General features: G+C 37.6%; 1 protein-coding gene across 2 annotated transcripts; it reads left to right on the top strand.

Moving 5' to 3' along the window:
- Window positions 1-425: 425 nt before the first annotated feature.
- Window positions 426-13760, top strand: LOC146309135 (splicing factor U2AF 65 kDa subunit-like). Of its 2 annotated transcripts, XM_084744992.1 has the most exons (11): window positions 426-583; window positions 3926-4100; window positions 4273-4376; window positions 5258-5409; window positions 5511-5627; window positions 6056-6194; window positions 6282-6361; window positions 10872-10994; window positions 11076-11162; window positions 11413-11655; window positions 12681-13760. In XM_084744992.1, exons 1-11 carry the CDS (start codon window positions 535-537, stop codon window positions 12810-12812), a joined length of 1401 nt encoding a protein of 466 aa, XP_084601118.1. In that variant the 5' UTR covers window positions 426-534; the 3' UTR covers window positions 12813-13760. The 2 variants fall into 2 exon arrangements, with proteins under 2 accessions (XP_084601118.1, XP_084601119.1); XM_084744993.1 differs by lacking the exon at window positions 11076-11162.
- Window positions 13761-15949: the final 2189 nt, after the last annotated feature.

The raw sequence follows: 15949 nt of genomic DNA, 5'->3' as shown, positions 1-15949 counted from the left end.
GCTGTTCTTAAAAGTATTCTTCTTTTATTTGTGTAGTCATATGTATACATTTATTAAGGCTTAATTGATAGTCAGGACCCTATTATTTAAATATTTTTTACTTTTTACACAATAATAATGATAATAATGATAATAATAATAATAATAATAATAATAATAATAATGAGAAGAAGAAGAAGAAGAAGAAGAAGAATCCTATCTTTTATGTGCTGCAGAACAGAAACCATCAGATCTGTTTAAATTTAACTTATTTTTATTATTTTACTTTTAATCTTTTCCTGTATAATAATTAATACATTATATGAAAGAAATGACCCTAACTAAACTGTCTTAAACTGAAAAACCTCAGTACGTGTGAGTAGATTTATTTTGCAGGTTGTAACCGGATGTTGTGTGTGTCTGTGTGTGTTGTGTTTTGACACCGGGGAGATTTCAGTGGTTTTTGCTGCACTGACACAGCGGGCTGGTTGGTTTATCGCTTCTCTCCGACAACACAGACCTGCTGTATTTCTACACAGCGAGAAAACCGCTGTAATGTCGGACTTCGAGGAATTTGAGAAGCAGCTGAGCGAGAATCGACAAGGTAAATATTATCATCAGTGTGAACGGTCTGTCTGTGCCCCAATTTGGTCTTCAAGCTAGCAATGCACCGCTCGCTTAGTGCGTAATGTTAGCTCCCTATATGATTTTATGAATGAACAACCAGACCTGACAACAACTTTAGCGTGTAGTTTTCCACGCTGTGACCCAGCTTGCTCCGTGTTTGCATGTTTAATATTTACCTTGACGATGCCGGTAATCTCATCCTCATCCTATAGCCTCCACACAGCTGCTGCTAAACACAGAACTGAACGCAGTCTGGGTACCGGTGAGACTACCGTGAACTTAACCTGCCGTTCTCCTGCGCGAGACAGCAAGACGCGAAACTACATTAAAATCTCCTACATTTTATAATGTTGTCCTCTCCTGCAATTACACATACGGGTAGAAACGATTTAGCACGACATATTCTGAATCATTGTGATGTACTTTTCAATTCGGCATCCATTATTAATTGTTGCAGTACATTGTTATTAAAATTAAAGCAAAATGTTACAGCAAAACAGCAGTAACTGCTCTACTGAATGATATGAAGCTACATTATTTTTTTTACCCTTTATAATGTCCCCACCTGCAAAGATACCTAAGGTTAGAAATTATTTAATACATTTTCTGAATCATTATGATGTCCTTTTCAATTCGGCATTCATTATTAATTGTTGCAGTACATTATTATTCAAAATAAAGCAAAATGTCACAGCAAAACTACAATAATAACTTGCCGGCTGTACTGAATGATGCAAAAACTATAGTAAAATCTTTCACCTTTTATATTGCTGCCCTTCCCTGCAAAGATACATCCGGGTGGAAATTATTTAACACGACATTTTCAGAATCATTATGATCTACTTTTCAATTCGGCATCCATTATTAATTGTTGCAACACATTATTATTCAAATTAATGCAAAAGCTCACAACAAAACAACCATAATAACTTAACTGCTCTACTGAATGATATGTAATTAATCAATCAATCATTAGGGATGAAACAATGAATCAAATATTGCACTACTGTGACATTGCATGATTAATTATTTTTATTTTATATATATATATATATAAAAAAAGGCTGTTATTGACTTTTGAATTATTTTTGTTTTGCAATTGTAAATACACAATTCATTGCCAAAGATAATTCATGCTAAATTTTTGCACATTTAGGTCATGGCAAGCTAGTTTTATTTTATTTAATAAAAAAAAAAAAAAAGAAAGCAGAAGCGCTTAAAGTTAAAAGCTATTGTTTCATAAAGGACATTTTTCAAGTCGTCATTTTTCACCCCTATGAATTATGTAGCAATAATATTAATATAATAATAATGTTCATCATCAGTATCATCCTCATTGTGACTTTTTATGCAAAAAAACACAACAAAAGTTTCTCAATGATGCACAATCACAAAGAAACAGATGACAGAAAAATAATTATTCCTTGATTAATCAGTCATGAAAATTAATTTACAACCAGTTAATCACTTTAGTTACATGCGCTTATACCATCCTTTCCAATGTGAGGATATCCTGCTTTTCTCTTTTTTGTTTTTATGTGAACTTTTATTGATTTTCCAACAAATAGAAAAAGGGAACAACATATTTTACATACAAAGTAATAAGTAAAAATAACAGAGGGATCATCAGGGTTCAACGTTAAGGTTTTTTAAAAATTATATTTATTAATAATGGAAATAAAACATTAATTTAAGTGCAGTGAGGTTTGTGTTTTATGTAGAATGTGCAACACAAAGAATGTTCACAGACACAAAAAGACGGGAAGTAAGAAAAGGGAGGTATAAAAGAACCTTTCACTGAAATATACCACATTTAAAACTTGACATTTAATCAATGTAGAGCTGTGAATCAAAACAAAACCTCTCATCAGTTTGTTTCAAAGGTCTTAAGTCATGCTCTGTACCTGACATTCCTTTTTTACCGAGAAGAAAAGCCACATTAAACTGTCAGATTTGGATGAAGAAGAAGAAATATGATGCAGTGGCTCCTCCAGCGCAGGAGGAGACGGGAGGGTAACAGAGCATGTAATTAATACAGAAAAGAGACTTCTCTACAAGTTAAGATGCCACTTTTGTCTGATAATTGTTTTTAGGAAAATGTAGTTACCTGCAGTTAGTGCCATGAAGTAATATCAATCTAGGTACAGTAATTATAACAGGAGTCATTCCAGTAATGATAAAAAAAAAAAAAAGAAACAGATACATCACTGAAGTATTTACCAGGTATTTATGCAATAATTATTTGTATGCTAATCTAAATTACTTGTCAAGAATAGACCATGAGTACTTTAATAATGTTACAGCTATACAACTGTAAACAATTAAATGATTAACTGATAAATAAAAAGTCAGAAAAATTGAAAAATTCCTGTTTCTTCAACTTCAACTTCCTAAATCCTGTAGTGTTGTCTTCAGCTTGCTTGCCTTGTTTTGTCTGACTGTCCAACTGTCTGTGTTTTATCTAGGGCTGCAACATCTATAAAATCTCTAGAATAAAACCCTCTAAAATAAAAAGAAAATGTCCATCCCACTTTGTCAAAGCGCAGGGTGGAAAGATAAAGAGTCAGTTTGATATGATAATAAACTGAGAAAAGCAGGAAGTCTCCATATTTGCGAGGCCCAGTTTAGAGAAGTAGCAGGAGTATCTGCATGGAAGCTAAGCAATGTACTGCTGTGAACAGGGTCTGCAGCAAAATGTATTTTAGCCACTTAATAAAGGCACTCCTAAAGAAATTAATATCAGTTGAAGTGTACACTATATTTAGAATATTTTTACCGCTTTACCTTGTCGTCAGTCAGCCTCTTCCAACAGGAAATCGCTGTTATATGAGCCAAATGTTGCTCTCTCAAAAGCCACCAGACTTCATTGACAAAAACAGTAATTTTACCTCGCAGAACACAGGAGTTGCTGGTTTACTGATGCCATGATCAGTTAGTTTGTTTGTGTTGTTTTATGAAATGGGTGAATCCAAACTAAACATTTAAAACTCAGAAGTCGCACAATAGCACAAATAAACTAATTGGTCGAGGCAGCAGTAGGCCAGCACCTCTCCTGTTCTGTGGGGTAAAATTACTGTTTTCGTCAAAGGAGTTTGGTTGCTTTGGAGAGATCAATAATTGGCTCATATAATGGCTCATATAACAGCAGCAGATCCTCACAAGTGTGAAGCAGGAGGATGTTTAGCATGTTAGCTTTAAAAAAATATTTTAAAAATGCATTTATTGTTTAGAAAATAGTTGGCAATTAATTAGCTGATCTACATACAGCATTATTTATGAAGAGGTATTTAATACAGTAATTATTTTTTTTGCTGTACAGAGAGAGAAAGAGAAAGACACAAAAAGAGGAGTCGCAGTGGATCTCCCGGCCGAGGCGATAAACATCGCAGCTGGAGCAAAGACCGAGGGAGCCGCAGCCGAGAGAAGCGAAGTCGCAGCAGAGACCGGAAGAGCCGGGACCGCCGGAGCTCCTCCCGGGACCACAAGAAGCACAGGTCAGTGGGTGAAAGCTGCGGCACCAGCCAGAGCCAGCTTTCTGCTGCAGAGCACCAAGACAGGCCTCACAGCTACACCAGGCAGGCTTTTATTGTGAAAATACTGCCTGAAGTGTTTTTTTTTTTCTCCTCTCCTGCTTGAGCTTTTATTCTGTCATGTCTCTGCGTCCAGCCACTCTCCAAGGCGAACAAGGAAGAAAAGGACCTGCAAATACTGGGATGTCCCTCCTCCTGGCTTCGAACACATCACACCAATGCAATATAAAGCTATGCAAGGTACCTCATCATGTTCTCTGTGCTCCTCTCAGGAGTTTGCATGCATCCATGTTTTTCAGCTTAACTTACTAACTACTAACTAACTAACTCCAGAACTTGCCTGAGAATAATGACGTTTTTAAGTTTTCTTCAGTGTCAAAGTAGCCCAGTGATAGTTGTCTGTACATGGATGAGAGCATTGCAAACTGGAACTGCTAATAGCTAATTCGGCAACTTTTAATGGTGCTAATTTGCCGAAAGGGCTCCGGTTGTAGCCCTTAAAATCACTCACTGACTCCACGGCAGCATCATACTCCCAAAGCCCCAAATTAAGGGAAATGTAGTTCTTACATTTATAGCACAATTATTCCTCAACTAAGAATAATAACAGGAGAGATTACAGCACCTGGGACACAAAGATATGGTGTCTGTGACAATTCTGGGACAATAGAGAAACTACAAACTACTAGTGTTTTTTTTTATCGAATATTGATATTTTTCAAAGTTAGAAATTCCAGTATTGTGACAATAAACTAGGACAGAAATCGTAACTTTTATGGTTCGTGGAATATTATTTGAATTTTTAGGTTTTTAAAGTCAACAATGTGAGGTGGCACCAGCACAAACCCTAAATTAACTATCAGTAAAAGCAGAGATTACAAGAAAGTCATAAATCTGTCGTTGAGACAAGACTTGTGGAAAACAGGACCGGAGTGTCTTCCCATTAGATTTCACTCTCACAGTCTCTTTAATTTAATATATTTCAGGGGTCACATTAATGCTCCTTTCAAATGAATCATCTAGAAATGAGTCATTGCAGTTTCCATGATAAAATAAAGCAGCAGCGGTTGCAGAAGAGAACGGTTTTGTAAGTGAAGTCTCTCGTGTGTTCTGTCCTTCAGCGGCCGGGCAGATACCAACAATAGCTCTGCTGGCGACGTCCACCACCACTGGAGTGGCTGCAGCACCAACACAAGTGCCCATAGTTGGCAGTCAGATGACAAGACAAGCCAGACGCCTCTATGTAGGAAATATTCCCTTTGGAGTGACTGAGGTAAAGTCTCGAGTTACTCTTTCCTGTGAAGACCTGTTTGCGCTGATGTGTTGATGCTAGCAGTGTTTCCAGCCCTGTTGTTTGTTTGCTTTCCTCCTCAGGAGTCCATGGCGGAGTTCTTCAATGCTCAGATGCGGCTCGCAGGCCTTTCACAAGCCCCGAGCAACCCTGTACTCGCCGTGCAGATTAATCAGGATAAAAACTTTGCTTTCCTAGAGGTTTGTGCTTTAATGTGAAATGTTATTCTCCCGCTGCTTCCTCCACAACATTCCTCTTTAAGAGGACATGGTTGGATAAAAGCTTGGTCTCGTTCTGCTGAGAGTCAGATGAGAAGATCAATATCACTCGCTTAAGATCAGCAGTCAGCAACCTGCAGCTCCACAGCCACATGCAGCTCTTTCACTCCTCTCTAGTGATTTGATTTCTCTTAGCTGATTTGTAAACATTTTCAGCTGTTGCTGTTGCTGTTAACATGCAAATTAATTACACAAAAAAAACACTTCTTGTGTTAAAAACTCCTTTAGCGAGGCTAATAAGCATGACATAAGACATGAGAGCTTTATTGTCACTCTCACACATTATTATTATTTTGTGTGGTGTCACTGCCTCTGCAGCAGAAGTCTCAACGCCATTTTTTTCTTTCTAGTTTCGGTCCGTCGATGAGACGACACAGGCCATGGCCTTCGATGGAATCATTTTCCAGGGTCAGTCGCTGAAGATTAGAAGACCTCACGACTATCGGCCGTTACCTGGTATCTCAGAGCAGCCCGCCTTCCACGTCCCAGGTTTGTCCCTGAGTAACACTGAGTAATGACACGTTCTCTTACGTGATACAGAAAATATAATTTTTCTTGCTGTCTTGGTCTCCGCAGGTGTCGTCTCCACCGTCGTTCCTGATTCGCCCCATAAACTGTTTATCGGAGGCCTGCCAAACTACCTTAACGATGACCAGGTATTTACCTGAAAACAGACTGCACAGGTGCACTCATGTTTTCCTCATTTTTCTCTCACTTGCTGAGGTTTTTGTCACACTTTAAACATGCACAATATATGTTTTACATTTCTTTATGACATGAGAAATTAAAAAAAAAAAAAACTGTGTTGTGGTAGAGAGAAAACAGAGAGAAGTCAAAAAAAGATTATTGTATATCAGAGCCAGAAACAGGACGTGACCCCGTAGCATAGATGCAAAAAAGATTTTTTTTAAAAAGACACAATATAGGGGAAACATAAATAGGTTCATATTCAACAACTTATATCTGCAGTTTTAAGTCTTCACAACTTCTACAGAATATTTAGCTTTTTTAAAACAAGCTATCTGAAATTAAACAAACAATCATATCATGTCATTTGTCATATATGAGTCTTATAAACACTTTTTGTGACTTTGCTCTCTGAGTAAACTGCTTATACCTTTCTCATGTAAAGCATACTGATTAATGAAAGGTAAGCAAAGTCCTGTATATTTACACAACAGGCTGAGAAACTGACATCTATTCATTTTTGTGTGCTATCTACTGTAGGCCTGAGCGTTACTTCATGTTGATTTGAGTCAGTATTGTCAAAGAAAAAGTCCACCTAAAGAGACTTTCTGCTAAAAATAAAAGTGATCAGATCATCAGATGTACAGAGCAAATTACATGCAATAATAAACTCTTTATCTTTAGTTTTTTGGTCAGACAAAATAAGCAATCTGATACCATTATTTTTGTATCATAATGGGTGTTTTTCACCATTATTTTACATTTGGAGACACAAATGATCAATTAATTTATTGTGGAAAATATTGGCAGACTCAACAATGAAAAGGAATCATTAATTCTATGAACCGATTAATTGTATAAACCACTTATGAGGCAAAGTTGTCAAATATTTTGTAGTTCCAGCCCCTCAAATATGAGGCTTTGTTGCCTTTTACTGTTTTAAATCATTTATTCTTTGAATTTTGGACAGCTGATCAGACAAAACGTGTTCGTACACATCATGTGATGGGCATTTTATTAATATTAATATTAATATTTTTGTTTTATTGTGTTCCTTCAATTTTTTTTACAGACTAAAGGATTGGCAGATTAATCAATACAGACAATTTGTTTTGAGCCAGGCCAATATATCAGCTGGACTTAGATTATTGATGCAGTATTTTGAAATAATCAGCACTAATGCCTGTACTCACAAAAAAAAAATTAATCCCCTACAAGACTGAAGAAGTTTAGATAAACTCAAGTAAGTAACAAATTGTTGACATATAAAAGCTCTTTAAATATTAATCCACTGTAATCATATAATGTTTAAATTAGTGAATGCTGAAATTTGCATTGTAGCTTAAAACTACTGGTGATAATATAAACATGTAAAGGACCAAAGGATATTAGAGGAATGGCAAAAAGTCCACCACGTCGTTCAGTCCTGGAGATGTAACGGACCATAAAGTTTCTCGTCGGAGGAGGCCTAAGGCATTAATCTATCGCCCTCTATGGGTCATGCATTAGAATGCCACCCACAGCTGCCGACCCGCATGAAGACGTAGAGTCAATATGCGCAGGTCTGTTTGTTTGTCTTTGCTTGACGAATAAACTTCAAGTGCAGTTTCATCAAAAGACGGAGTGTCTTAGCGTCTCTCGAGTAAAACTTGTACTTTTTACCTGCCTCACTAAAGAGCACCTGACCGACAAGCTGTCTGAGCCCTGCAGCGTTTCCTCCCGTCAAGAACTTATATAACTATAATATCAGCATCTGCCTCAACAGTCCAGTGCAAGCTGAGTTACTGTATAGTTTCATTCTTACTTTGCACCATCTGTAAAGGAATAGTTCTCCCAAAAATTAAAATTCAGTCATTATCTTCTCACCCTCATATCGATTGAAGGTCAGGTTTAGTTTTTTTATAACAACTTGAAACAAAAACATAAAATGCCTCCATACTGCTCGTCTGGTGAAATCCAGATCTCCTAAAGCCCTGACATGCTGTTCACTTACACGTGCACAACGTCACACCACACACACTCAGTTCAGACAGTGTGCATGTGCACATGAATGTTGCTCCAAGCTAAGGGTCTACAGTGAAAGTTCGGACCAAAATCATGGCATAAATGACGTCTTTCAAGTCAACTTGGCACGTCGGGGCTTTAGGACACTTGGATTTCATCAGACCAGCTGTATGGAGGCATTTTATGTGTTTATTCTGTTGTTTTTTACGTTTGAAAACTCCAGCAGAGTTTTGAGGACTAAAGAACTAAACCCAACCTTCAATCATCACAAGGGTAGATAATGACTGAATTTTCATTTTTGGGTTAACTATCCCTTTAAAGCCGATGTTTTTTTGGTGGTTGTAGGAAGGTATTATGGGTAAAAACAATCAAGCAGGTTGAGGGAAAGAGGGGGCACCCAAAAAAAAAGTCACTCCACACTCTGGAAATACACTAAGCATGAAAAATAAATCACCACTAAAAGTATAAGTGGACTTTTTCTTTGAGAATATCAAACGTCAGAGTCAGTATTTGCTGATAAATAGGTCATCATGACTGAGTCTAATACGTTCAAAGACTAAACAGTTTCACAGTAGACCTCCATCTTTGCTCTCAGGTGAGCAGATGGTGTAAATTTTTTGTTAGACAGTGAATTTAATCCTAACTGTTAATCCGTTCTGTCTCTTTTTACTCTTCACTAGCTTACAGAGCACATGTAGCCTGATGTATATTATTCACTGACTTATTTATTTTTAATACTTGCAGTCACACTGCCACTGCGTTGATACTCACAGCTCTTTCATTTTTGTTCCCCCACTTTGTCCCCAGCTAGGGGCCTGTAAGATCGTTAAGTCTGCGCTCATAATTTGTTCAGTAGTACTCATCTACTGCTGCCATGCCAACATGTAACACAAGGCAAGTAAGACATTCTGGTCCTCACACGGATACACTCCTAGCCAGCAGGCTCCCTTACTGGCTGCTTTCTTTCTCCCATCATGCTTTTGGAGCGCGTTTAGGACCCGGGGATTTTGGGGTTAAGGCCTGATCAGTAAGACTTGGGGATGTTGTTGTTGATGGTGGTGGTTTTGTGGGGGTGTATTCACCTTTTAATGTAAAGGTAAGGAAGTATAACTGTCTTTGCCTGTAGCTGGCAAAATGCAATAAAAGTCAATCCTTTTTAATTATATTTATTTAGTTATATAAATAAGATCAGTTTCATCCCTTTTAATTTAACCTGCAACATTTACCACAACAACTTTGAATGTGAGATTATTATGATTTCAAAATAATTAGCATATGTGCGGAAGCCAAGAACAGCCTTGCTTGCGGGTCTATGTTTTAATCTCGTTATCACGAGATAATTATTTCGTCATCTTGAGAAAACAACTTTTTTGAAACGTGTTGCAGGCGTCAAATTCAGAATCAGTGTATCTTTACAGGAGCAGTAAAGTTTATCAGTTGATTAACTTTTTTGAGTTTATTCGTTAACATTAATATCTTGTCTTTGTTTCCCAAATTTCCAAATCTTTGCATTCTGCTTTTATCTACGTTTTACTCAACGTCCTTGTGACTGTCTCTTGGAGTGAAATCAAGTGAATAATTTGTAAAATTCATAACTGATTGATTGATGATTGATTGCTTTCATACAACTTCATCTCAATCTAATAATTGATAATGTTAAACCTCGTCCAAAAAATACTGAATGTATTAAAAGTCATTTGAAGCTGCTGATCACAGTCTATAATCGCCAAATTGTATTTTAAATGCTGGTGAAATATGTGACATTTTGCGACGTGCAATATGAACATTAACATCACATTAACCTACAAAACATGACAACAACTAACTTCACATTTTCAGGCCGAAACACAGTGTTTTGGGGTAAACAACATTGTTGACCCAGAGCTGCCAGCCTGCCGCACAGTGTGGCTAACGTGCTAGCAAACTTAACAAACTCTGGGGTTGGGTGGACCATTGGAGAATATGCGCTGTTGAAATTTCCACCCGACTGCAAGTGTATTTTCTCTTGACAAATTAATCTATTATATTATTTATATATTATATTATTTTAAATTAATAAAACAAGCTTTGTTACCTCAGGATAACGAAATAGTAAACTGATGATCTCGAGCTAACAGCATTAAAAAAATAATTGCAAGTGTGGCCGTTCTCGGATTCCATACATATGTTTAATTAAGTCTCAAACATACTTGTGTGTCAGGAAGTTGCGTTGTTTTTCCTCCACATGGAGCCCAGATCCACATCAACATTTGCTCTTCACACGTCTTCCCTAAACCCTCAAAAAACACATTTATATGCACTGTTGTCTGTTTTTTTTTCTAAAAAATGCACAAACAACCTCTGTTTAACTCCAATAATGATGTTATTAAATACACTGTGATGTGATGGTTGTAAGGTAGAATTCACTCTGTAGGTTACTGCATGTTCACTATGAATTATTAGTCTCATATCTCCTTGTCTGACTCTTTTTTGCAGGTGAAGGAGCTCTTGACATCATTTGGGCCTCTCAAAGCGTTCAATCTAGTGAAGGACAGTGCCACGTCACTGTCAAAAGGATACGCCTTTTGCGAATACGTAGACGTCAGTGCCACTGATCAGGTAACGATGATGTGTAGTTCCTCTGTGTTGAGATGTGTGTTTGATGTGTTACTCTGAGGTCCGTGTGTTTTTTTTCATCAGGCAGTCGCCGGTCTCAATGGGATGCAGCTGGGCGACAAAAAGCTGATAGTCCAAAGGGCAAGTGTGGGAGCTAAAAATGCCAATCCTGTGAGTGGGACTCCTTTGATTTACTTTTCTTAAAGGGATAGTTCACCCAGGTTTAGTTTTTTAGTCCACAAAACACTGCTGGAGTTTCACAGGAAAAACAGCTCAGTTATGCGCTTATATTTTGTTACGCCTGGAGTATTGCAATGCACTTAATGGTTGTATCATTCAAGGAAACCATTCTGGTCTGAGACTGAGGCTGTGAGTCTGGACCGGGGTTTTATGTCTAAGCTTCATCTTCGTCTACCTGCAGACCTCCATCATAGAGACCCCGGTGACGCTGCAGGTCCCTGGTCTTCAGCGGCTGCAGAACTCTGGCATGCCCACGGAGGTGCTGTGCCTTCTCAACATGGTGATGCCCGAGGAGCTGGTGGACGACGAGGACTACGAGGAGATCCTGGAAGACATCCGCGAGGAGTGCTGCAAGTACGGTAGCGTCCGCTCCATCGAGATCCCCCGGCCCGTCGACGGCGTGGAAGTCCCCGGCTGCGGAAAGGTGAGCCCCTGGTGTCTGATTATTATAAACCGTGCAAATGAATTAGCTTCACCAAGCCGCAAATGTTTGCTTGTCTCATTCTGGTCAAACAAGAATGCTGAAAGTTCTCCCCTTGATCAGGTGTCAACACAAACCCTCAAAACCACCACCCACTAGGTTGTTACTGGTTTTTGCTTTTGACTTTCAAAATGGAAAAACTCCTCCTCTCACCATGTGCGGCTTTTTGTTTTGTGGTGTTGTTTTTCCTTTTTCTGGCTCTGCCAATAACCTGCCAACAATTTATGTAATTGGTTTGAAAGTCTAAACCATCCAAAAAAATATTTTGGTCTTGATTGTGGTCCAGCGAAGGTTTCGCTCCTGTAATTTTGGGTAAGCGTAAGCGGCAAATTCACCACGTTTCATACGCTGAGTACATTCGCTACATCTAATAAACAAAATAAACTCACAAAGTGTCAATTAATAAAACATTCTCACACCTATTTTCCTTTTCCAACTGACAAATACAACTGTTTACCTTCTGAATTCAAGTTTCTCTCTTTTACTGAACTAAGACGAGATTAACTGGCTCGTTAACTTCATTCAAACTCAACAGAAAAACATGCAAAACTCACCAAAACCGTCTTTGTTAGTCTGCCCACTCTTCCAACAGTCACCAACTCTGGTCGTGCTGAATTAAATCCTTAATTCACTGCGTGAAGAGTGCAAAAGAGTCAAACTCCACAGGCTGTTTCTCACCCAGCTCAGTGCACTCATGGTCCGGCTGAGTGGGTGTCCAGTGTGCTGCTAAATGAGAAGCTTGGAGCTGCAGCTGTCACTCTGTAGATCATTACGTTAGCAAAATAAAATAACAAATATTGCCCCCAAAAATTGGTCAAAAAACCCCATCGTCCAGTTGTACCCTTTTCCACTGTGGCGGGTGAAGCTGCACCCAGTGTTCAAAGAACTTCAAACACATAAGAAAGCTCTGAATGAGTGTTAAAATCGTTTTCTCACTCTGGACCGGGCTGACTTGTTTTTCATTCCAGATCTTTGTGGAGTACGTCTCTGCTGCAGACTGTCAGAAAGCCATGCAAGCCCTCACCGGCCGCAAGTTTGCCAACAGGGTGGTGGTCACCAAATACTACGATCCAGACATGTATCACAGACACGAGTTTTGAAAGCACAGAAGAGTCCGACGGGAGCGTCTCCTCCCTCCTTTCTGTTTGTAAGCTTGGGTTCAGTCGGTTTCTTTCCTCCTCTGAATGTTGTGAACGTGCTTAGAGACTAGACCTGGAAAAGACTTGTTTTATTACATCTTCTACTTAACAACCTGGACTGCAGTGTGTGTTTCTTCAGTACTGAATATCTAACTCCCAGCTTTAGCCTAATACTCACACAATGAACTTAACTCATCCTGAATTTAAAAAATACTGTACTGTATTCATGACATTTGTAGTAGAATGAATGTGACATGTATCTTACCTAAACCCTAAACTAATACTGCCTGACGATGCCAGAGTAGCTGTCTATCAAGTATGCACTATATGAGAAAAAACAACAGTCAAATGTTTAGATTTCCCTCCTGAGCACAAACATTGATTCCTCTGTTCTAGATCTAGATTTGAGAAGCCATCATGATATTTATTGTGTGGCTATGAGAGAAAAAAAAAGGTTTTATTTATTTATTTTTTTCCAAAGGTAATATTTTCCTCTATACTTAACATATTAATGTTCCTTAAACATATATGATGCTATTACCTGTACTGCATACATAGACCAAATGTCGACTTTTTTTTTGGTCAAAAGTGAAAAGACAAAAAACATTTTGTCAGCCTCAAAGGTCATTTTGTAAATATGAAACATTAATGTCTAAAGATAAGAAATATATTTAATTGGTCATGCACACTGGAAGCTACTTGAATTAGAAACTTATATGAATAAAAAATTTATTGTCTTGGTTGAAAACATTTTATCAAACTTTTGGAGTATTGACTGTTTTTTAAACCCCTCCCCCTATCAGCGATCGTCCAATCACACCTTAGCGACCGTAACTAGGGCTGTAGTAAGAGCAATACTCTGAATTTAAAGACTTTGGAGTAGGGCTGCAAGATGAGGCTAAAAAAAAACTCAACATTGCGATTATTTTGACTGAAATTGCGATTGATACGATTAGTGGGACGGATCATTTTTGCATCACAATTTTGATTTTCACTGACAAAAGGACAATTAAAATCATGTGATATTTGTTGGAGTGTGTACATAACAAACATGTTTTCTCACATCTGGAGAACAAAATTTTAGGCCAGGTTATCTCTGCAGCACTACAGCACCTCATTATAATCCTCGTAATTCCTCTCACATATTTCCTTTATCAAGTAATTGCACTTGGCCACATTGCAGTTTTGATTATTTTGCAATTAAATGTGCAGCCCAACTTTGGAGTATTTATTTGGAGAGTTCTGAACAGATTAGACTGTTTATAAGCTCTGATGTAAGCTTCAGATGTTAGCATATCTGGCTAACTAGCTTACCTGCAGCAGCAACTGAGCAGAAAAGACGAGGATGTCGGTAATGCTAGTTAGTTTGTGGGATTACAGGTGAAGTAAGCCAGCAAACTGTCTAGTATTTACGTTAGCTTACTTAAATAAATAAAATCCTCCAGCAGCAGTTGTAATTTCAGTCGCCAAAATCAACGATCACTGACTAGAAATGAGAAGCTGCTTTCATTTTGTTCCATCTTAAATCAATAACCTGTTGTTTAAAATATTACCATGAATTTCAAGGGTAAATTTGCCACCATGTTATCACTGTAAACTGTCTATGTGCTGTATCAGAATGGAAAGTTTAACTGACATAGCAAAGGTAACTGAGGGGGCGGGGCTTAACGAACAGTCACCAGCAATAATCTACAATTTGTTGTCAAAATCAGAATAAAAACATCAAATTTGTCTTCATGGTCTTGTTTAAAAAATAAAGCAGATATGCACATGTTAAGAAATGCACCTTTAAGTTTTGTAGATAGAATACCGAATGATTTTTTTAAGCTTTATTCTTTGTGTGATGTTTTTCATTGTTTAAAAAAATGTATTAAATTAAAAGCATTAATTTATTATGAAATAACTTTTATCTGCTTGAAGAGTGCAGGCACAAATACAAAGAGTATCTAAATAAATTTATCTGTCATTGGGATGTGAGAAAATAGACATTTGGACCTCACCTGGTTTGCACATAGAACACTGACGTGTTCTGGTTCAAAGTAAACAAAACTGTATTTTAGCCTAATAAGTGGAACATATCAAATGATAATAAAAAAGACACTGTATTTTATACATTTTGGATGGCCAAAAATTTAAAAACATTTTTAGTTTGTACAATCCCTGCCACTGCCATTGCCTTGAATAAATGCTTGCATCCACTGTCAGTCTGGGATTTCCTTTCTTGATCTTTTACAGAGATTTATTTAATTTATTTTTTTTGCTTAGATGTGACTCAGATCTATTTTTTTTTCATGCACATTTTTTCTTTTGTGGTCCTAAATCCGACACAGATCAGTTTTTTGTGTAGCCTCAGTGTGAACAGATATATGGGAATTAATGTGATTTTTATGCCTTAAGTGTTTTGCCGCAAGGCTGTTGTGGAGAGGCACTGACAGATGTAGATGTAAAAGCAGCCCTTGACATCCTTAATTTAAAACAGTGTTTTGACACACATTTCTCTTTTGACAAATACTGCACATTGTGTGATTTGAAAATTGTGGTAAACATTACGCTTTCAGTAAAATTTCAATTAATTGTTCAGCCTTATACCACATCCACACATATCTCCATATAGAAAAAGCAGCCGTTGCTCCATAGAAAGCTGTAAATAAAAATTTGTCTCTCTTTCTCCTCATTCTTGTCTCTGCTGTTGTCTGATCACAAATTCAGCAAAACTTCTAAATGAAAAAAAACATTCACTTCAACCCAACAGTTTGCTGCATCTGAAGTCTGTGTTATTTTTGTTTTGTGTGTGTGGGCCAGTTCAAGACTGTGACCAGTTCACACTGGGAAATGATTTGGGACTGATTTTAAAAATAAACAGACAGCCAAACAGCCAAACCCATAAATCAGAATTGAGCTCAAAGGCTTGCAGTGTGAATGTAGCAATAAAAATTTGGATTAGTTACAAGTTTTAGTTTTCTGTTGTTTCTGTCTTTGCACAGGAGCAGCAGGACATTTGTATTCATAAACATGGCTGATTACTGTCCTCCAGTGGTCACAACGAGAAACTGCAATACCACATTAAAGCTGTGGCAAAGTATGATTGTTAACATCAA

This window comes from Lutjanus erythropterus, chromosome 19, assembly GCF_056507025.1.
Source record: "Lutjanus erythropterus isolate fLutEry1 chromosome 19, fLutEry1.hap2, whole genome shotgun sequence".
NCBI lineage: Eukaryota > Metazoa > Chordata > Actinopteri > Lutjaniformes > Lutjanidae > Lutjanus > Lutjanus erythropterus.
The sequence above is the reverse complement of the archived record's forward strand: the minus strand, read 5'-3'. Positions and strand labels throughout refer to the sequence as shown.

Excerpts from the sequence above, each read along its gene's own strand:
- LOC146309135 (XM_084744992.1), top strand. The coding sequence starts at position 535 with ATGTCGGACTTCGAGGAATTTGAGAAGCAGCTGAGCGAGAATCGACAA. Across the intron at positions 6,362-10,871 it reads ACTACCTTAACGATGACCAG|GTGAAGGAGCTCTTGACATC; the intron begins GTATTTACCTGA and ends TCTTTTTTGCAG. Across the intron at positions 11,656-12,680 it reads AAGTCCCCGGCTGCGGAAAG|ATCTTTGTGGAGTACGTCTC; the intron begins GTGAGCCCCTGG and ends TTTTCATTCCAG.